Source organism: Xenopus tropicalis, chromosome 8, assembly GCF_000004195.4.
Source record: "Xenopus tropicalis strain Nigerian chromosome 8, UCB_Xtro_10.0, whole genome shotgun sequence".
NCBI lineage: Eukaryota > Metazoa > Chordata > Amphibia > Anura > Pipidae > Xenopus > Xenopus tropicalis.
Window position 1 is genome coordinate 96722818 of NC_030684.2, and position 24374 is coordinate 96747191.

Consider the following 24374-nt stretch of genomic DNA (forward strand, 5'->3'; position numbering starts at 1 on the left):
TCGTGGTCAGTGAGGAGGGAAAGCTATGCTCATGCTAATACATATGCCCTCTATGTAATGCAAGCCATTGTACAGGTATGGGGTCTGTTATCCGGAAACTCGTTTTCACAAAGCTCTGAATTATGGGAAACCCATCTCCCACAGACTCCATTTTAATCAAATAATTCAAATTTTAAAACATATTTCCTTTTTCTCTGTAATAATAGAACAGTACCTTTGTACTTGATCCCAACTAAGATATAATGAATCTTTAATGGTTTAATTAATGTTTAAATTATTTTTAGTGGACAACATATGGAGATCCAAATTATGAAAAAATCCCTTATATGGAAACCCCTGGGTCCCGAGCATTCTGGATAACAGGTCCCATACTGTATTTGCATTCTCATGCAACCCACTCAGTGTGCCCTCATCTGTCCTATGCACAGAAAATAATAACCATCACATTATAAATATTATAGTATTAACGTATATAGTATAGTATTATAGCTATGAAAAAGCAATGTACATTTCTGAATGATTGTTTGGTACATGCTCATATTAGTCCTTTCAATGGTGTCACATTATGCATCAGTAAGTGGGGGTTTTGATTTTACCTCTGATAATTTATGGGCTCGGAAGTAGCTTTTGCTACATTGCAGCAGCTGTGAGGCTAAATTGCAGTCTTTTCTGTATAGTTCCTATGAAGAAAACAGAAATCACATAAACAACAAGATGGCAATTTATTAACACCTACAGACACCCAGGGAAGCCATTGTTTGTTACAAAGACTGTTCCTAGCACAGTTAATCTGGTCACAAAAGTGAGTACCATCAATCTTGTCCATTGAAGTGCCCACTTACTGCCTATTTTAGCCCTGAATAGCAGGTTGATTACATAATTTGCTTTAATATTTTCAGCTACCGGGAGCATGTAAGGAGATGCCTCTTGGTATTATCAGACACATGGTGAATCAGATGTTGAATCATTTGATATACTTATTAGGTAATTCTCAGTGAGAAAAGTCTCAGCGATTTCATATTGCACATGTTGCTCTGATATGGCCCATATACAAAACGCTGGTTCAAATCCCATCTCTGATTTTTTTGTTTTATGGATACTGTCTCTGCAGTCTTTTATTGTAATTAGCACCACCAAGGAGCTATGTTGAACATATACAGCAGATAGACCTGAGGGTGCTTATTAAGGTATTGCTTGGTTACATTGGCGCACATCTCTCTGGAGTGACCCAGATGAGTTGGAAGGGAACAAACTGCCAGACAAATTCTAACCAATTTCACCTCATGTCAATAAAGTAGAGGTTTCATGTGCACTACACGCTACTAAGAAATTCCCTCCTTTTTAAACAAAACAGGCATTGTTTGTCCATATATTGCAATATATTCGAGCTGGCCAGTTACGTCAAAATCATTCCTGGTCTGGCCTGTCCTACACTTACTTTTATCCGATTCACTAATCATATATCACCAATCATAATTTTACACAGGGACTGAGGCTAAAACTCCCATGTGAAAGGAATCCACCGGAGAGCTCACGTCTGTGCAAACAAGTGTGAACTTTATTAGTGATGCAGAGGAAGGGCCCATGTGGTCCGAAACATCTCTAATAAAGTTCACACTTGTTTGCACAGATGTGAGCTCTCCGGTGGATTCCTTTCACATTTTGATCCATTATTTTGGTGATCCCATACCACTGTGTAGAGAGCTACTATATAACACTTGATTGCAGTAGTCCCTGTGGATATTTTTGGACTGATATAAAACTCCCAAATGGTTCCACAATGGTTTTATTGGGCTACTGGGATCACCTGACTGTAGCTGGAAGTTTAAGGAAGATTAATAAAGATAAACATTGTAGAAAACAGGGTACCTGGATAATTCTAACATAATACCTGCCAGAATTTGCCTTCTACACTAATCTATTCTTAAAAGACCAACATATTCTGTTGTAGGCCACTTAGTAGCTACTGTACAAAGAGGAATCAGTAGTCTTACAAGCCACATTTATGTATGATTTGTTTGGTGAACCTTTTTCCTGTAAGCTTTCGTCAAAGTCTTTTGCTTTATGGCCAACTGCTTTATGTCTCACCAGAATAATCAGCTCAGATATGTCAGTGAGTGAATAGAGAGTAACACAAATATGGCATGTAGCTGATAAAAAGAAGCCAAACTGAGGCATCAGCAACTGTAGAAAAATGAATTAAGAGATAGACCTAGTAGTAAAATGGGCTCCTTAGATATCTATAAATGGTTTGGTTCAAATGTAGTGCAGCATTGCAACTGTACACACAACTAATCATTTAAGAAAATAATGTAAATCCCTACACAACAGATTTCGTGACAGTAGGAGGTGAGCAAGAGGGATTTAAACTGCATACATTTTACATAAACACCCCCTTGGGATCTACCACCTTGGGCACAACCTTCAGATATGGCTTTGCACACAGCACCACTTACATACTTTTTTTCTTAGTGTGCTTGTCGGGCAACATGAAATTTATTTACACAATATAAATGATGTAAATCTTGTTTCCTTCAGTCTTGGAATTCACAATGAGAGCAAGCAGGCAGCTGCCATTTTGTGGGTACTGTCATAAGACAAGCTTTCAATCATCCCAAAACCTTGGGAAGCAATGCTATACATGCCATATAGAGCAGCTGATTGGTGACAGTAGGGAGTGTGTGGATCAGCTGACTCCAATGCTGTATAAGGATAGACAAAAGGCAGTGTTGGTTTTCTCTTGAGGGAGTGGAGGAAGGTATTGGCGGGAAGGCTTTGAACAGAATTGTGGGTGCTTTGGTTCAAAATAAGAGCCAGTAGCAAATTCCCATAGATACAAATGAAGCAGTTTGTGAATTTAGCCAGGTATAATAGAGTGTTCTTTAACATATATGAAGGGATAATGGTTGGAGGATCTGTCCAGTAAGGACTAATGTGTGATTACTTGTTCTGCCTTTGTAAATGAGAGTCAATGTAACTTCCACAAACAGAGGTTTAACACAGAGTTAAAGTTGGGAGAGTGTATAAACTGATAACATCTATTTTATACTCTTTAAAGTGAGACTGAAATACTAAAAAAATATTAAGGGTCATTTAATACCTGAGGGCAGGGTGCAATGTGCAAAATATGGTGCAGCCACTTTCCCCTGCCCTGCAGTTACCAGTTGCTTTTAATTCATAGGGGAGCTGCCATTAACTGCAGTTACACTGGAAATGTTTCTCTGTGTAATATGTTTGTCTATTTCTTGAGAAGTAAGAATATAAAAGACAAGCAGGCATGCACTGCTATATGTGAATTATATCCAAAAAGCTGCTCCTGTGCTTTTGTTGTCTTATGTCTAGAAGCACCTGCCTTGGGCTCAACATATCGGCAACAAAGATAGAAAATGTCATCAGTAATAAAACAGATGCCTGCCCGCGCCTCCTCCTTTAATATATAAAAGCAATGTGTAGCAATGCCATCAAAATAATGAGCAACCTTCAACTTAATGAATGGGAACGCAGTGCACACTGGATGGCTTTCCCTTTAACCATTGCTACATTTCTTGTAATGAGCAGAGTAAATACTTCCTATATTCCGAGAACCCCCTGGTGACAAGCTTTATATGTTTGTCAAGAGAATGTTAGAAACTTGGTAATAATGGGAATGTGCACTTTAGCTTTAACTTGCAGATTGCATAAGATTCCCACATGTCTACTCCTAAGCATATTGGTTTTCTTAAAATAAGTTTGCTGCCATTTTGGTATTTTTAATTACAAAGTTGATTGGGTGAGCTGTGGGAAAAGAACTGCCTACTCTATCCATTCAGGCCCCCTTAGGCCTAGTCTGTGCAGTTCTTCTTACTCAGCCCACTAGTCTAGGTCTTGGCCCAATTTGTATCCCTTGAAGAGTATCATTTATTAATACATTGCTGCACACAGATTTATTCCCTGCCCTCTGGATAATTTAAGAAAAAATGATGAACAAAAGAAACAAGAAATGTTGTATTGCTATGGTTACTTTATATAACTTGTTTTGATATTCAGGCCCTCTTCTATTCATATACCAGTCTCTCATCCAAACTGCTAATTGGTTGCTAAGGTAATTTGAACCCTAGTAACCAGATAGCAGCTGAAACTTCAAACTTGTGGAGCTGCTGAACTGTATATATTACTCTCAACATCGTACTAAAAGTTGACACAAAAGTGAACTACCCCTTTAATAAGTACATCGTATTCATCCTCAGTAACTTTTGGTGCAAAAGATGTCTTTTTTTATTCTACAAATGATATAAACAGAAGTATGAAGGTATCTGCTACCCAAGAGTCTTCCTTTCATATCCTGGAGAAAGTGCCAGCAAGCTCTCCATCGTATCTTCTTATGAACATTCATGTAACTAAATACATATGTAACCTGGAGCCCCTGAGAAACATAACTGGTTAGAGAAGGTACATACTTACATTGTCTTCTGATAACTTATCAATTGTCACCTTGGCTTCCAGTAAATGGTTGTTAAGTGCGATGACTTCATGGCCCAGTGCTCTTTTTTCTTCTTCATAGTGTTGACCCTAGAAAAAACACAAGATTGCTTTAACGTGCTTTATGAATAGTGACATAAATATTATTATAACAATGTTACCCATTATTTGAATGATTTATTTTACCTCTAGTTTGCTCCCACAGTAAGAAACTGACTCTAGTGTATGTGTGAATATGATATGGAATTAGACTGTAAGCTCCACTGGAGCATGGCTTGCTAATAATGTATAATCTCTGTATCGCTACAGAATATGGCAGCACCATACAAATTAGGTATTAGACAGGTATGGGATAAGGTTCCTATGCTGGAATGCAGTGTTTTTTTTCTCCAAATGAAATTTGCAAAGTTTGCAATGTGAAGGAAGAGGATTTCACCAGGACCAGCTTTCGGATCACAACCATGATATTTTCGTACGACCGGGAAAATAATTTTCTTGACATTTTAGTACATCAGAAATTATTCAGGTTCCAATTGTGCTTTTAACTAGCGAAAATTCATGCTTTAATGAATGGGCCCCTTCCTGTTGCTCAGTCCTGCACATCGACATTGAGCCCATTCCTCCATACAAAACAGTTTCAGCTCTTGGATGTTGGTGGGTTTCCTCACATGAACCGCTCGCTGTGTCTTTCCACAACATTTCAATTGGATTAAGGTCGGGACTTTGACTTTAAAGAAATGAATGTTCTGGAATGGCATTCTTTGGTACAACAACTTGTGCATTTATGATCGTTGTCTTGCTGCATGACCCACTGTCTCTTGAGATTCAGTTCACGGACAGATGTCTTGATATTTTCCATTAGAATTCACTGGTATTGTTCAGAATTCATTGTTCCATCAATGATGGCAAGCCATCCAGGCCCAGATGCAGCAAAAGTGGCCCCACCATAACCCTGCCACCAGCCTGATTCACAGATGGGATAAGGTTCTTATGCTGGAATGCAGTTTTTTTCTTTCTCCAAATAAAACTCAGAAATTGTTTCACAAAACTTTCACAAAATTTAGCCACAAAAAAGTCACAGTTGCATCAAAAAAGGTGTGGTTGTGTCAAAAAAGTCATGTAGTACCTGCGTTTCACAAATTTTTTTGCAGCTTTGCAAATTTTTTAGCTTTATCATATGGTGTCCCTGCACCTGTCTTCTGTGAATCACAGCCTTCTATGGATTTTAAGATGGGCAAAGTGATACCTGAACAAGCCCAATGGGATATGTGCTAAGTATCCCAGTCCAATTCAGCTTGAATGGCTGCCCCCACAGCAGCTTATTTACTAAATTGTTTTTCATTCATTAATATTACTGTTCCATCCTGTCGAATGTTTAATTAGTTTCCCTCTAAAGACATATGTAGATATATTTTACGTTTGAAACAGAATGGGAGTTGTGATATAGCAGGTTCAGTAATTCAAACTGAGCATGAATTATTCACTATTTTTAAATTATATGTCACATTACAAAAACTCAGCAAAAAAGGAAAATCTATTTCAACATTATGGCCCAATTAGGAAGACTGAAAGCCTAATCATTCTTTTGGTGGAAGACAGCCAACTCCTAGGCTGTTATACTTTATATAGTGCTTGGAAATGGTAGAGTTTTTTTAACCTCTAGAACTGTTTAGTAGTATGTATAGTTTGCTGGGGGGCCACGAGTGCAGAGGGTCAACTTATCAATACGCTATAAGGCAATGTTATTTCAAAAATCTTTATAGAGGGATAAAAAAAAAAAACAGGGTTTATATTGATAGAGGACTCAGAGCAGCATTACAGTGAGTTTTATTGGCATATGTACATAGGCACTGCTCCAGTAAAAGAAGTATGTATAGCTGAACTTGAATGTACCCACTCGACTCCAATTTATAGCATTAATACACAGAAAATTGTGAAATGCACAGAATATGTTATATTCACACAGTACTTTGGTAGCTTTTGGACCCACTCACTGAATTGCATGCAAGCTTGCATTCTAAATTTTATGCAAAAAAAAAATATCCCAGGTTTCAAATACAAAGAATACTTATGATTATCTACAGCAGTGCTGTTCAACTTCTGCGGTGCCGAGGGCTGGATTTCTCTAGCATACATGGTGGAGGGCCGCTAATGGAAGCCAGTTTTGACTACTCCCCTTTTTTAAACCACACCCATTTTTATCACAATGGTGGTAGTGCAGCAAAAACCCAAATGCTTGGTCCTCACTGTGGGGATATCAACAGTTATTCATATATGAAAGAATTATATTATGTCATATTAAGACACACCCTTAAATCCATATGCCGCCTCCTCCTCCCCTGTGGATAGCACAGCAACCCCCAGCAACATAATTACACACCTTAGGGACCATTTAATGGCTATTTCCAACTGCTAACAAACTCAGACAACAAACCCCTGCCAGGTTCACCTCCCACAAGCAGCATAGGGCAAGCAGAGTATGGCACGCACAGGCAGCACTCTGCCTCCCTTATGCTGCCTGTGTGTGCCATACTGTGCCTGCCCTATGCTGCCTGTGTGTGCCATACTCTGCCTGCCCTTGGCTGCCTGTGTGTGCCATACTCTGCCTGCCCTTAGCTGCCTATGTGTGCCATACTCTGCCTGCCCTATGCTGCCTGTGTGTGCCATACTCTGCCTGCCGTATGCTGCCTGTGTGTGCCATACTCTCCCTGCCCTATGCTGCCTGTGTGGGCCATACTCTGCCTGCCCTTAGCTGCCTGTGTATTCCATACCCTCCCTGCCCTATACTGCCTATGTGCCATACTTTGCCTACCCTATGCTGTCTGTGTGTTCCATATACACAGGCAGCATAGTCCAGGCACTACATACAATGTCTAAAGTGTGAACAAGTGAACAATGGGGGTGATTACAGCCTGAGCTTGAGGTGTGAACACTGCAGGGGGTGAACAATGCAGAAACTAAAAAGTGTGAAAAACACAGGGATTACATGTTTAAACAATACAGGGGGATTACAGCCTGAATCTGAGATGAGAACCATGCAGGGGGCCAGTTAATCTCAGTACTGATACCATTTAAAGCTTACACAAAGGTAAGCCATCAAAGCAGCCAGACAGGTGGGGGGCCACACAGAGGGGGGCCGCCAGTTGGACAGCACTGATCTACAGTATAAATTATTGCTCTGCTAGTGAATCCTGCCAAGCTAAATAGTTGTTAATAAAATTTTCCCTTAATGTGATTATACATTTTTAATTCATAAGATCTGAAAGTTCTCCAACAGCAAACAGCATAGTTATGGAGGATCCCCCCAAACAGAAGGCACATATACCTTTTGCAGGAAGGTAAAATATACAGTTAGCTTTTTAACCCTTACTGCCCTCTCTGCCTAGAACTTAGTAGATGCTGTGGAACCTGTTAGTGTGCTGCAAACCCCCAGCTAATTTACTTTTTTTAATAATCTGCCTAATGCCATTAATATCTCAGAACGTCTCCTTCCAAAGATTGACTTTCCAACTTCAAAGTCATTTTTTTACACATTTCAAGTTGATTTTGATGCTAATTTGGCCATTTCTAATTCTTTAACACATAGTACTAGATGATAGTAGCTTAAAGCAATACCATTATGCTTTATTACACTATTTTTTAACCTGATCCTATCATTATTTCTGCTAAAAAGTATCATACTCTATTCATTTTTAAGTCACAATTCAAAACTAAACAACAGCACGCCATTTCACTGGTGTAACCCAATGTACCTAGATAGTAAAGCTCCCTCAGACTTGACTCCAAAAGGACAAATTCTAGTGATGGCGACTGATTTTGCATGTGATGCACGTTGGCAGCTCTGGGGGGCACAGGTGCAAGGGAGCCTTGATATGACTCCTTGCTTGGATCAGGTGGTCCTTTGGGTTTTACACATTGACAGACCTATATGACATTGAATTGTATGGAAATCACTGCAAACCACTTCCACAATTTGCATCTCCCCCCCCAAATGATTTGCAGCTGCCCAGTTTATCAGTTTTGTCAAATTGCTGTGCAAAGGGGCCGCATCCTGCATGGAACTTATAGTTTTTGTAATACAAGGAATAGCACTTTTTTGCATTTAGCATTTCCCCTTGTTTTGTATTTCAGTCTTTAACAGTCTGCAGGGTCTATTCACATTACAATTTCAAGTAGAAAGATACATCAAAAAAGCCGCAGTCATGTCAGATAAGTTGTGGCCGTGTAAAAAAAAAGGTTGCATGCGTCTATAGAGGCATTTCACTAATTTTTCAGCAGTTTCGAGAATATTTCAGTGAAGCAAAATGGGACATATTCGCTCATTGCTAATTGCTATGTATAGATCCGAATTCCACCTGTTCTAAACCTAATACTATGCCAAAGGAGTGGATCTTTACATGTATGCCCAGTTTAAAGGAGAATGCAAGTCAAAATGTAAAAAGCATAGTGCCCAATAGTCCTCCTATTGTTTAGTAAATACGCCACACTTTTGGCTCACCTAATCAAATATTTACTCAGTCACACTTACTTCACATTTTCTAGAACAGGCAGCCATCTCTAAAAAGGTATTCTCCCTTCCTTTCCCTCCTTGCTTCATACTGCACATGTGTTTCATTCCCTCCCCCCACTCCCCTCTGTCAGATCCGCTTCTGATTGGCTGGTGGGCATGTGTAGCTCAGAACAGGAGACAGGATCAAGTTACACACATGCTCAGAGAATAGGAAGGCTTCCGCTGGCACCTACAGGAAGGGGAGAGAGATTTCAGTGATGTCACTGTAGTCTTCACACTGCTGTAGGCTGCCAGCACCATATCTCAGAGAAGCAAGCAGGGATCTGGGAATTTAGATATGCAGTAAGTACATAAAAAGAATGCCTTTAGTCTTACTTTTAATTTATATTAACCTTTCATTGTCCTTTAAGTCAATAAACTTCAAGATTATTGTGTTGCTTTGCCTTCAGTATTATGTTGTAATATTTTTAAGAGGATATCTTGGAGGCACCCAATGTTAGTGTGGGAATGCTACTGTTTCTAGTGAACAGCCCCATGGAGAATAAGGAAACGGAATTATGTGTGACTTTTAGTTGCAGCTCCAGAACTGCAGCAGATTTTTCCAGTGGGATATAGGCCTTAGCACAAAATGTTTCTCTCATTTATATTGGGTGTGCGTAGTGCCATGTTGCACAGTGATAATTTATTATGTCTGCTCTATTTAAACCCTATTATCAGCCACTGTACAGCCCAAGCCATGTTGCTTCTGGGCATATTAAATCCTTACAATGTGCTGTTCAAGTTCAATTTAATTTTACCACGTTCTCAAATCAAAAATGAGATTTGTAAAAATCCAAGTAAATCTTATACAGTTCAATCTACTTCCTAAAATTGTCATTATATTGTCTGTGAACCCAAACATTTGCCTGTGTAAAAACACCATCCAAATACATTCATATCACTCGCCAGGCAGAGGTTGCAGAGAAAGACTGGTGTTTAGGGTTGGGAGTTTCATTCCATGGAGCCTACTCTATTAGCAAACTCTCCCTGTGCTTGGTGAGCAGGTGTGGGTCTGTGCCCTTACTAGCACTCTTTGGTGAGGAGTAAAATAGAAGTTTACTTTTGTTGTCTGTTGAGCATGGCTGACCCTTCATATGGCATTACTAGATCATTCTGACCATGACTATAAAATCTTTTTAAATTCTTTTTTTGGGTCCTCCTCAACCCTTCACCTTCAGTGAGATGATCTGTTCAACACACTTAGGCTCAAATATTCCCAGCAGTTAATACTTATGGACCCCAAAGCAGATGCAGGGTCTGCTGACATACATTACTAATTCATATTGGGTGTGAGTTTTCCCAGTAGTGACAAGTTATTTAGGGATTTCTCTAACATTTTCATTGTTATGAAGGTGGTAGATAATTAGATAATAATAATGGATAATAAGTAGAGTGACCGGTTGCACGTTATTGATAATTTATTCCACTCAACACCTTTTTCACTTTAGCCTTTTGTGAAGTGTCTTCCAGTAACACAAGGCTCAATCTGATGGTCGCTAGAACAAAACATTTGCCATTTCATGTATTAATGCAGAGAACACCTAGTCTATTCTTAATAGATCCAACAGAATCAGGTCCAGACTGAAATAGGCCCTCCCATTTCGAGTACACATAGGCCTAAACAGCCCCCATCAACCCAATAAATAGTGACTGTTTATGGAATCTTACAACAGTACCTCTGTTATTTGCCAGAAACAACAGATTGCCAGTCCAGGCCTGAATGGAATAGGATCCGGATAGACTCTTCATGCTCCGGCAGCACACTAGTCATACATGGTTTGCTATGGTTACATTAATTGTGTTACATGTATTACACAGCCCTTGTACTGTGCTTTAGGGTTAAGCAACACATGCAGCAAATGCAGCAAATGACTTCACATATCTTGTTTTGTTATGATTCTAAATTAAGTATCTGTGCCAAATGTGTATAATCCTATTTTTCCACCTACCCTATCAGTCTAGCCAGCATCTCACACAATTTCAGTTGCATAGCAACCAACTATTCACAGTCCCTCATCTAGGCATAGAAACTATAAGATACAAATATTTAGTAGGTAATACACATGCTAGGACAGGCTGGATGGAACCCTGAATAATACAATGAATAATTCCTTTATGTATTTAATAGCAGAACAGCAAACATTGTAACCTCAGTTTTTCATTAAAAAAATTAAAGTGCAGGTCATACCACTAGGCAGATAAAGTGTTAGGTTTGGGGTACAGTACTATTGTAGATTTACTTGTTGTATAGTGTTCTCTATCCAACTCCTGATTCCTATGGCTCGGGAGTACAGCTGGGTTGTGCCAGGGAGCACCTAGTGCTGTGTGACCAGCAGTGTAGCCTGCAGCTTGGCATGTGCTCTGCTGGCTTATACAGTGGGACTACCAGTTTGTAAACGATTGACTTGTATGTGCGATGAGTGTGGTAAGTGGGCATAACCTTTATGTTTTGGAGGATATAAAAAATGGAAATGTACAGAACACTCTTGCACTTAAACACAATTTATGCATTTTTATGCACTCACATTGCTTTTCTAAACATAAAAAATGCCTGTGTGTAAGAGCCCTTAGAAGCTTTTCATTGCGGTTAGATTTTAGAATGAATTCTTCTGCACAGATTTATCTTAAATTTGCCTTAAATGTGTCTAAATATGTCTAAGTATGAGGCAAATAACGTAGGAGTAACACTCATCCCTAATCTATATTCCTGGCCAGCACACGTTCTATTAAGTAGCGGAAATAGATTTTATTTAGACAGTAAGCTGTTGTGAGCAGAACCCTCCAATCCCATTTTATTCTGTAACTTGTTTATTGTTATTGTAGGACCCCCTGTTGTTAAATGAATAAATGAAATGCAAGTGTTGCATGACTTGCTGGCGCTATATAAACACATGATGATGATGATGACGACGATATTTAATCCTTATTACAAAATACTCTTTCCCATGGAAGCACCTTAATTCTAAAGGACAAGAACACTATTTTGCTAAATATATAAATACCACATTAGAACGTATTAATAAACTTTTAGAACTGTAATTCAGGTATTCATTAAAATCATTATTTTTGATTGAACATTCCTTCTTTGTTCTAGGCCATGGAAAAAAATCTCAACATAAATTGTACTTGTGTTTTTAGAGGCATTTCTTTGCCTGGATCAGATTCATTATTCTGTCTTTGTGAAGCTGTGATATGTAACAGGGAGCCGTTCCTTTCAACCAGTTTCCATCTGGAACACAGTGTTCACTTGAATTATCATATTTTTCTGCTAAAATCTGTGTGTTGGTGATTCGCTTTTTAAGGTCTCACCAAGCTCCCTGCCTTTGTTGTGACAGCATTTGTCATTGCACAGCTGTGCCACCCATATAAGGAGAGAGGACTTATCATCCAATTAAGATCTGTAGATGTTTTTCAGCCCTTTCTGCTTCTTTAATGCATGCCTTGGTTCAACATCCTTATTATTTGGAATACTATGCACACAAGTGTTCAGAGCTTCAAGCTGCCATCTTTAGACAGTGAGCGTAAAGAAGGATTGTTCTTGGCACAACTATAACAAGTATGCCACTTGATTGCTTTGAATTTCTTTTATTAAACCCATCTGCAGTTGTCAGTAGCACATCTGCTATATTATTTAGCATAAAAGTCTCATAACATTGCCTCAAAACATAGATGTACAAAACTGTAATAGTTAAGTAGTTTCACACCTCATTTTAAACTTTAGGTGGAGGTACAGAGGGCACAAGGGTACAGAATACAGTGGAGGTACAGAGGGCACAAGGGTACAGAATACAGTGGAGGTACAGAGGGCACAAGGGTACAGAATAAAGTGGTGGAGGTACAGAGGGCACAAGGGTACAGAATATAGTGGAGGTACAGAGGGCACAAGGGTACAGAATACAGTGGAGGTACAGAGGGCACAAGGGTACAGAATAAAGTGGAGGTACAGAGGGCACAAGGGTACAGAATAAAGTGGTGGAGGTACAGAGGGCACAAGGGTACAGAATAAAGTGGAGGTACAGAGGGCACAAGGGTACAGAATAAAGTGGAGGTAGAGAGGGCACAAGGGTACAGAATAAAGTGGAGGTACAGAGGGCACAAGGGTACAGAATAAAGTGGTTGCGGTACAGAGGGCACAGAATAAAGTGGTTGCGGTACAGAGGGCACAGAATAAAGTGGTTGCGGTACAGAGGGCACAAGGGTACAGAATAAAGTGGAGGTAGAGAGGGCACAAGGGTACAAAATAAAGGGGTGGAGGTACAGAAGGCACAAGGGTACAGAATAAAGTGGAGGTACAGAGGGCACAAGGGTACAGAATAAAGTGGTTGCGGTACAGAGGGCACAAGGGTACAGAATAAAGTGGTTGCGGTACAGAGGGCACAAGGGTACAGAAAAAAGTGGAGGTAGAGAGGGCACAAGGGTACAAAATAAAGGGGTGGAGGTACAGAAGGCACAAGGGTACAGAATAAAGTGGAGGTACAGAGGGCACAAGGGTACAGAATAAAGTGGAGGTAGAGAGGGCACAAGGGTACAGAATAAAGTGGAGGTACAGAGGGCACAAGGGTACAGAATAAAGTGGTTGCGGTACAGAGGGCACAGAATAAAGTGGTTGCGGTACAGAGGGCACAGAATAAAGTGGTTGCGGTACAGAGGGCACAAGGGTACAGAATAAAGTGGAGGTAGAGAGGGCACAAGGGTACAAAATAAAGGGGTGGAGGTACAGAAGGCACAAGGGTACAGAATAAAGTGGAGGTACAGAGGGCACAAGGGTACAGAATAAAGTGGTTGCGGTACAGAGGGCACAAGGGTACAGAATAAAGTGGTTGCGGTACAGAGGGCACAAGGGTACAGAAAAAAGTGGAGGTAGAGAGGGCACAAGGGTACAAAATAAAGGGGTGGAGGTACAGAAGGCACAAGGGTACAGAATAAAGTGGAGGTACAGAGGGCACAAGGGTACAGAATAAAGTGGTTGCGGTACAGAGGGCACAGAATAAAGTGGTTGCGGTACAGAGGGCACAAGGGTACAGAATAAAGTGGAGGTACAGAGGGCACATTAACAGATGGAAGTACAAAATAATATGGCAAAATAAACTAATGGGCATTTTACCCCAGTCATGGTATATAAAAGACAATAAACAATATCAATGAATTTAGGTTTATTACAATAATCACTGACCGTGTGATAATAAAGATAAAAAGGCAGTACAAGCCGCCAAACTGGGACCTTTCAGAATAGTTTAGATTCGTATGTAAGATGCACATTCATATCGGCTCTGGCTGTTGGCAAATGCTTTGTATGGAGTGATCCTCCTTGTGTCTGGGGGTTACAGTGATAAGTGGCGTAGTTGATAAGAATGGCAGGCAACCAAAGCCAAATTATTTCAGAATGCATTATGCTTACATTGTTACATTTAGTAATCAGTCACAGCATGATTGTTAACATCTATGCTGTTAATTGGCAATAATCTTTTGGCCGGCCACATTATGGGACTAAAACTGTTTCTTTTGCAATAAATGATGCAGTACTTAGAGATTCTTATCCCAGACAATTACTGAAGCAATGGGATTAAAAAAAAATTCACTGAACTCTTTGGTCCTTTTCTGCTAGTGTAATTATTGTTTCCCTATGTGAATTGCTATTTCTCAACCAGTTTAAAGAACCTTTAGTGCTCCAGTCTCCTATAATGAATCTTGAATTTGTATTTGTGAATAATGTACAGCAGTGCTGTCCAACTTCTGCAGTGCGAAGGGACGGAATTTCTCTAGCATACGTGGTGGAGGGCCGCTAATGGAAGCCAGTTTTGACCACTCCCCCTTTTTAAACCACGCTCACTTCAAACCACACCTATTTTATCACAATGGTGGTAGTGCAGCAAAAACCCTAATGCTTGGTCCTTACTGTGGGGATATCAACCATCATTCATATGTGAAAGAATTATATTATGTCATATTAAGACATACCCTTAAATCCATATGACTCCTACTCCCCTGTGGATAGCACAGCAACCCCCAGTACATAATTACACACCTTAAGACCCATTTAATGGCTATTTCCAACTGCTAACAAACTCCCAGAACAAACGCCTGCCAGGTACACCTCCCACAGGCAGCAAAGGGCAGACAGCACATGGCACACACAGGCAGCATTCTTCCTCCCTTATGCTGCCTGTGTGTGCCATATTCTACCTGCCCTATGCTGCCTGTGTGTTCCATACTCTGCCTGCCCTTAGCTGCCTGTGTGTGCCATACTCTGCCTGCCCTATGCTGCCTGTGTGTGCCATACCCTTCCTGCCCTATGCTGCCTGTGTGCCATAATCTGCCTACACTATGCTCCCTGTGTGTGCCATACACACAGGTAGCATAGTCCAGGCAGTACCTACAATTTCTGAGGTGTGAACAGGTGAACAATGGGGGTGATTACAGCCTGAGCCTGAGGTGTGAACACTGCAGGGGGTGAACAATGCAGAGATTAAAAGGTGTGAACAGTACAGGGGATTACATTTTTAAACAATACAGGGGGATTACAGCCTGAATCTGAGGTGAGAACCATGCAGGGGGGCAGTTAATCTCAGTACTGATACCATTTAAAGCTTACTCAAAAGTAAACCATCAAAGCAGCCAGACAGATGGGGGGCCACACAGAGGGGGGTCGCGGGCCACCAGTTTGACATCACTGATGTACAGTATAACAGAACTATAAGAATGTGCATGCTGTCTGTAGCCTTTAGACTGTTCAGCCTAGGCAAAGATGTGACTGAAATATTTGTTCAAGAATTGTTGTAATGGAGGGGTGTGTAAAATCCTTAGGCATTCAAATGCTGTCCCCTGCTATGCATATATTTTTCTTTGGGGTACGCACTGATTGTATCCCTATAAGAAGAAATCAATGGCTAATGTCTATTACAGATACCTGTAAAATAAACTGGGGCATGTCACTGGTCTGCACAAATATGTAGTTTAAGGTGAAATTTGTAGAATATGCATTTTCAAGTCAGCAGAAGAAGAAGCAAGGCTTCCCTTGCTTCCACAAGGCAGACAGCAGAATCTCAGCCATATTAGCAACACGGGGAATAGACTTTCCTGCCAGCCTCTCTGTCTCTGACTCCGCAGTCAGTCTTTACCGGATTACCTGGGGCACATTCAGCAATTTACACTGCTCTTAGGAATAACAGCTGGCTCCCTGGTGCTTTGTGCTAGCTATAGCGAGTGCATTATTATTAGTCGGCCTCCGCAGTTCTTATTTATGTACTCGCACATTCCTTTTGCTTTTCAAATAAAAGGGATTGATGTCAGCAAGATGAAATTTCAGTGTTTTTATAAGGTTCCATAATGCACAAATCTTTCCAAAATATAGAAGCCAGGTGGTAAGACTGAAAGTCTGTACTACTAAAGGGGGGTGCCATTGTCAGTCTTTACAGTTTTTGGTATAGCATATGCAGAAAATATCTTGTATAATTTGGGTATGACAGCTCTGGCAGAGGAGCTGAGCAATTTTAACCACAGGAAATTTGGAATAATCATCTATGACAACTAGTAGGTAGGAACTGTCTGGCATGGAGCAGAAGTCAGCACTAACTGCCATGGACTATCAGGCAGGGGTGTCATTTGCAAAGGTGCTCACTTGTAGTTAGGTGTTGTTGCCTGGCAAGGTATACAAGACTGAATACATTCCTCCATTTTCACATCAATTCCTGGAAACATCCTTCTTTCTTAGGAGCTGCTTAATTTTCACTAAACCGCCTGAAGTTGTACAGGGATAAAAAGACTATCGTTGCACAGAAGTAATTCAGATATGGAGTGGGGTGTCAGGCATTAAAGAAAGCTTGCAGGTATGCTGTTTGCTCTGGCCGTTGGAGACGGGCTTCGGCATTGAAAGAACTCCAGTTTTTGGACCTAATGGCGTTAATAACTTACTGGAGGTGAGGATCAGCATCTACATTTCTACAATTGTCCCTGCTTTGGGCACAGCATGTGCTGCCACACAATTCACATGTTCCTCCGCTAGGATGGTTATTCACATGTTCCTCCGCTAGGATGGTTATTCACATGTTCCTCCGCTAGGATGGTTATTCACATGTTCCTCCGCTAGGATGGTTATTCACATGTTCCTCCGCTAGGATGGTTATTCACATGTTCCTCCGCTAGGATGGTTATTCACATGTTCCTACTCTGGAGTGTTGTGCTTTGCATGCAGTGGACATGGATGTCTAGAAAAATAGTCAGATGGGTAACCACTTTCCACTTCACAGCGAAATTGAAAATGGTAGTTTTGTAATCTAAGTAGCCTGCGTTCTATTGGCAGGGGAGGTTTGGATGAATTTTTATGGAAGATTGGAATGAGTGGCTTGTGATCACTCACCACATTAAAACTGTGACCAAAAGGTAAAGGTGAAAATGCAGACACCACTGTGAGAGCTTCCTTTTCTGCCTGTGAATAGCATTGTTCTGTCTTGGTTAGTGCCTTACTTGCAGGGGCGCTTCTGCCATTAGGCGAGTTGAGAAACTCGCCTCAGGCGGCAGAAGCGCCCCAGTTACCAGGGGCGGCAAAAAGAGCCGAATTTCCGGTTTTTAAACCGGAAATTCGGCTCTTCTAGTGCAGAGAGCGCAATTGCACTAACGATCTCACTGCCCCCGGACCCGCTCCTGCGCTCAGAAGGTAAGCGCTGGGGAGCGGGGGGGGGGGGGGGGGGCGTCATCCAGCAGCCGCCTCAGGCGGCAATATGTCCAGAATCGCCCCTGCTTGCTTGCATAAGACATTGTGCACATGTGACCAGTTTTAGAAATTTGAGTAAGAATTACACCCAGCCCGACTGGACTGGCATCTCCTATAAACTCTGTAGATTTTCCACATATAGGCAAGGCAGTAGGCAGCTCAGAACTCTGATAATATTAATGCATGTCCCTGGATCAGTAGGATTGCCATTTATTAGAATTATCTGCTGTGGATCAGAATTTGCATGGGCATGACACAAATCCTTTTTGGTAATGGAAAATAGGCATGTGCTGTCTGTGTCTTCGGCAACTGCCGGCATCACTGTGCTTACTCTCTTAGCCAGAGATGCTATAACATATACAGATTGATGTTGTTTTGGAGCTGATCTACATACTTTTGGGAAATGGTTTTCCACAGCTTTGGCAGATTTCCCCTTTTGCTGGACAGTATTTGCTGGTGTGGATACGGGCTACTGCACTTTGCAGCAGGTTTATGGGCTTGGTGTGACTTCTGTATAATATTAGCTAGTGAGAATGACTGATAAGTCATTATTTTGCTCAATCATTTTAGCTTGATTTTCTGCTGCACCATTAATGAGAGCAGTCTCTATTAATATAGCTAAAGTCATAGTGGGGTCTCTGGATTGCACCCCTGTATAAGCTGCACATGGATTTCCTTGTCTACATCTGTAAATTCACATGAAAAAGCAAGATGCCTTAGTCTCACTTGATATTCATCAGTGTTATCACTTGGTGACTGTTTTGACTGTCTACACTTGAAAATCTTCAAAACGGAATTTTTATGTAGAAAAAAAGTAGTTTATTAGGGCTGTTTTGGATGAATCCTAGTCACTAAATAAAGAGATAATCCAAAAAATATTGTTGTCCCTGTTAAAGTGGATGCATAGGAAAAGCACATGCTGCAGTACTTATTTGTAAATTAGAGGTGCACATAACAGTAATACAAACTGCGTGTTTTTATGGTGAATTGGACCCCAGCAACTTCTGAAATTCATTTTTTTCTGAAATAGCTAATGAGGGGAGCAGTAAAAAGAGAGAGAGTAAATAAAATCCCACGACAATGAGAATTGCTAAAGCGACAAAGCCAAATTAATACAGTTATGGTACCCCTCAACCAAAAATGCGTTATCCAGAATGTTCCAAATTACTAGATGGCAATCTCCCATTTCAAGGAAACAATTCCAGTTTTTAACAATGATTCCCTTTGTCTCTGTGATAATAAAACAGTAGATTGTACTTGTTGGTAACTAAGCTGCATGAATCCATATTGGTGGCAAATCAATCCTATTGGGTTTATTTGATTAATGTTTAAATGGTTTGTAGCAGACTTGAGGTAGGGAAATCCAAATTACGGAAAGATCCCTGGATATTAGATCCTTTACATGTAAATATAAAATCTTTATTACACCAACTTGTAGCAAATTCTGGAAAGCATGCAACAATGGATTATGAAAGATGCATAAAGATGAGTGATGATCAGAATGAAAGTTGTGATGGTGGATTACTGTAGCTGTAATACATATGGCAACACCATGCAGCAAAGCCTCATCACAGGCAGGTCAAAACTAGCTGCAACATGGCATGCTACAATAGTCACACCAGGCCTGGACTGGGATTCAAAATAGGCCCTTGGCATTGCAAGTACACAGAGGCCCAAACAGCCCCCACCAGCCCAATAAATAGTGACTGTCTGTGGCAACTTACAGCAGCCCCTCTGCCATTTACCAGAACCCACAGATTGCCAGTCTGGGCCAGAGTAAAACCCATTACAGAAAACTGAATGAAAATAATCAAAATACACCAACAATTTGTAAGCTGGGCAGAAGCATACTGAATGATATGCTGTCTACTTCTCTTTACTACGATGAGTTGATGGTGCCTTTATGCCTACTCACTTCTGCTGCTGAAATATCTTATAGAAATATGAGAATATTTTCAGCCCCGTGAAGGAAAAAAGGTGACAGAGCAGAGAGCTGATGAGAGTAGAAATGGAGTGAAGAACATACCATGTGACATACTTATGTACAACCTACAAATTGTAAAATGGAAGGATTCCTACTACTGTAGTCAGATGGGCCCTGTATTACTGCACTGAGATTTACACTATAGTACTAATGTTTGATGTTGTTCCTGTTATTGAAATATTACATTTATTCTGTTGTTCCGGTGTTTTGTTTTTACTGTTCAGATGTGTATATGTATAAAGTTTCTTTATACATATACAGGGAAACATATTTGCCTGCAGGAAATGTGGCCATTTTGGCAGTAGTAGATGCAGGGAGAGCTGCCTGTGCTAGTAACAGTTTAGGTGATTTGCCAAGGACTGGAAGTAGTGATGCAGGAATTGACAAAATCACTGGTTGCAATGAAAGAAGAGATAACTCTGGAGGAGCACCATGAAACCAGCCAATAGGCAGGGCTGCTGGGCTGCAGGTGGAGTACCTCTCTGTTTTTGGAACTGTAAGTCCTAGTTAGTGGCGCTGGCGTAGAAGGGAGGGGCGCTGGTGCAGGTTATATAGTCAGACCTCACACCAGTGCATTTGCAAGCCAAGGCAGAGGTGCATGCACTGCCCCTTGGTGGACTGAAGCAGGGAGCCGACATGTGCCTACCTCCTTCAGATGGCATTACTGGCATTACTACAGTAGTTGAGGCTTCCCCACGTGGATGTTAATGACCAAGATCTGTGCAGGCCAGTTAAAAATGCCCATACCAGCCCCAACCTTTCAATGATGGAGCATTTAGCCATTGTGTGGGAAGTGACTGACAAGTTTGCAGAGTACCTGGTGGGTCATCACGTGCATATCTATATTAATAACAACCCACTGGCCTATCTTAGTACCACCAAGCTAGGCGCCATGGAATAGCAGTAAATTTCCCAGCTAGTCCAAGTCTAGGGAAGTGGGCAAGTTTCATGGTAATGCTAATGCCCTGCCCCATTAACACGTGTATGACACTTGGAGACACAGGGTTCAAGAGAAATTGGCATGCATTTACACGAATGTAGGCAAGCCAGCCTGAGGCTGCCATTTATGTAGTGTCCACCATCATCCAGCCACTGGTGACTGAGCGTTATACACTAGCTGAGTGGCAAGTTTCAACATGGAGGCCTGACAGTTCAGAAAGTTTTGGACTGAGTCAGGTGACGCAGAGGTGGATTCAGGGCTACAACAGGGAGGCCGCTGTATTGGGGGAGCGAGTATGGCTGGAAGCAACAGAAGGCATGGAAGCTAACAGGAGTGTGTTTGGTGCTGTATGCATACTGCATGGGTAGCAGGGGAAAATGGTGAGGCGTATATGTGCAGAACTGCTGTCAGAGCAGATTTATACAGCAGCAGAATTAATTAAGACAGTTAGTATAAACACTACTGGGGATTTAAGATAATAGATTACTTTAATAAAAATACAGTGTCCACTTCTCTTTAACAATGGCTACAACACTGATACACAGAGAGAACCATCAATGGAGAATAAACATTATTTTTTTATATAATATATAGCCCCATTTACGCGAATGTTTCCACAGCACTTTCATGTAAAGCCATTACATTCTTTAACTAATTGTCTGCTACCAACTGCTTGGATACTTTTCATACAGCTCTTTGTTAGAAATCCTGACTTTGTTCTGTGATAATGACAAAGAATTTCAAACACATGATATTTTGTCTCCATCACCATATTCTAAGCCCTTATTTCTGGAAAACAGGAATAAAGCCCAGATTTGAAGTCAAGTATAGGGCATCTCCAGAGACCCATGTTGTCAATAAAAGCATTAACCAACATTTTCTCCTTATTTTCAGAGTAAAAAATTCTTCATAAAAACAGAATGCCTTGCGGAAACAGAACACACAGTATGGCCAATAACAATCTTTCTAGCTGCTGTAAGAACCTCTGTTAAATGGTCATCTCAGCCTTGTATCTCCCTGCTAAGCATGAATCGTGGGGTGGGGTTTGTAGGATATTGTAGATCTGCATAATATGATTCGTAGCACCCAGGATAGTAACCACTAGAGGAAGAATGCGCTTATATACTCCATATCCAGCAGGGACGCCCAGACTTTCTGTCATCTACTTATATTGAAGTCAGAGCATCAGGGCCCACCACCCTGTGTGTGGCAGATGTTATGTCTTTGCATTACACTGAACAAAACAGATAGCATTGTATTTAAAGAAAAAAATACCTATTTTTCGTGTAATTTTATTTAAAATCTGCATAATGGGAAATCAGTAATACAATGGAGTTGTCTGTGACAATACTAGGCTGCTCTGAGCTACTACTGATCAAAAGCACAAGGTCTACTGGAAGATCTCAGTCTACCTACTGGCACCCCTGCATAAACCCTTAATAGTCTAGCAGAAAGTAGGACATACACCTACAGTATTTCTTCTAAATCTACAGTGCACACAGATATCAGTGAAATTGTGCTTTATTAACCCAGAGCACATACACAGTTAACAAGTAGTGGAGTTGGTTTTAGGTATATATAACATCTGTGTACATGGGCCCAGCATTTTTTTGCTCCAAAAAAAACACCCATTTACCCCAATGTATTTGATGTGATAAAAAAAAAGAAGAAAAAAAACATTCTCCATATTTGGGGCAGTTTCACTAATAAATTACTGTTACTGATAAAACTGTTTCAGTGTGTTCACAAACTAGGGTCAGATATGTCATAGATATAGCATAGAATCACAACAGGCGTAATGGGTAAGCATTCTGGTTTAACAAACATGCCTTTGTATTTAATGAATTGCATTTAATCTTCATCCAGCTTTGTTTCATGTCAACAAAGCTTTTACCTTCAAACATGCCCAAAGGAGACACTGTGTGTCACAGTAATACAATACATACATGGGCAAGTCTACTCTGCGCCTGACTGCTCCAAAGATTTCCCTGCAGGGGGGCCTGGCACAGAGTAGTTGCACCACTGATCCAAATATTCCTAAACATAGTCTCAACATATTGACAAAATTAAGCCCCAGCCACCAAAGATATTGCACCAACAGCTGAGCAGTGCAGATCATGCACATAAGAAATATGTAGCAAATACATAGATGCACATCAGTTAACAGAAATAAAACAATAAACAAAAGGAACATGGATTACATATAGTTAGCCATGGGGTTGGCACCTGGAAAGTAAAAATTATGCTTGATCCCAATGTTATTAATAAGGCAGAAAAATGAAAATATAGGAAGGTGAGTATTTTTTCCATAAAAGGTGGCAACCCTAGTTAGCTGTAGTAAAATAGTGTGTTTGTGTAAAATGGGCGTGGAATTTGGGGGGTGTGGTGTCAAAATGGACATGGCCAAATTTGTAGGCAGATTTTATTGGGAGGTATTCAAGTGTGTGTCAGTTGCCATGGAATCCTCTGGCCAATCATACTCTGGCTAGCCTGCGTTACATGGGTATCTTATTCTTAGCATTGTTAATCAGATACTCCTGGGCTGGTGAGATTAAGAATAAGATAATGATTTGTTGAGAAAGGGACAATTATTGCTCTCAGTTTTAGTTAGTTACAGTGGGGTTACTTTTTATTTTGAGTTTAGTGGGCAAAATGCAATTTTGGGCCCAAAAGTTCAACCCCTTCAAATGTCCCCCAGTGTAAGTGCCAACACACAAATATTTATTTTTATTTACAAAATCACTATAGCCTTGGATATTATGCCTGCCCATGAAATTATCCAATTACTCTTCAAGGCAATAGACTCACAACATCATCAACATCAGAGTGAAAAATAACATTTACAAACAACTTTAACTTTTTTAATAGTAAATTTGCTAACAATGATGTTTACTTTCATTTTTCCAAAACTACAGTTGCATAGAGAAACCTTTAGGATAGGTGTGTATTGATCTTTAAAGAAAACATTTAGCATAACTGAAACCCCCATTAATCTTGTAGGCAATAATAAATAATATATGCTGCTGATTCCACTGATTTCACTCTTTGCTAAAAATTATCATTATTTTTTTAAATGGCCCCTTTAGTGGAACTCGCTGTAGATCTGCTATAGTGCCTGTTTCAAATGATGGGTGGGTGTGTTCTAAAGGTCCCTGCCAGAAGCACAGTAGAAGGGGGACAGCCAATCACAGCCCTGCACTCACACAAGCAAAGACAGACTTCAGTTCCCTATCAGGTCAGCCTAGCTGGTGATTGGTTCCCATCCTACAGTGCAGGTGTTGAATGCCCCTGGCCCCCCTGTCTGGGTAGTAGGGTTTTTGGGGAAATTTTCAATAAAAACATTCCTTCTATATTTTAAAGGGTATAATGCTCACATTCTTGTTTTTTTACACATTATTGCTCCTTAATATTTTACTACTTATCTGCATTTTGCACTGTGCCAAAATTATTTTTTGTAAGTAAGCCCCCCAAAAGCCCCCCCATAATCATGTTTCTCTTCTAAACCTTAATGCTTTTAACTAAAGTCCAATATCTCATTAGTACTCAAAAAAATGTAAACAAACAAAAACATCAACTTATTCATAGCAAATGTTAAAATCAATTGAAATGGGTACAGGTATCGGACCCCTTATCCGGAAACCCATTATCCAGAAAGTTCCAAATTACGGAAAGGCCATCTCCCATAGACTCCATTTTAATCAAATAATTCACATTTTTAAAAATTATTTCCTTT

The 24374-nt window shown here is 40.5% G+C and overlaps 1 protein-coding gene across 5 annotated transcripts in view; it reads right to left on the bottom strand.

Moving 5' to 3' along the window:
• Positions 1-24374, bottom strand: part of begain (brain enriched guanylate kinase associated) — a 312487-nt gene that overhangs the window by 4160 nt on the left and 283953 nt on the right. For all 5 annotated transcript variants that reach the window (XM_012967928.3, XM_012967929.3, XM_012967927.3 and 2 more), the window contains 2 exon segments: positions 4441-4548; positions 597-680 (listed from right to left, as the gene is read on the bottom strand). In XM_012967928.3, the coding sequence (XP_012823382.1) occupies positions 597-680; positions 4441-4548 (192 nt within the window).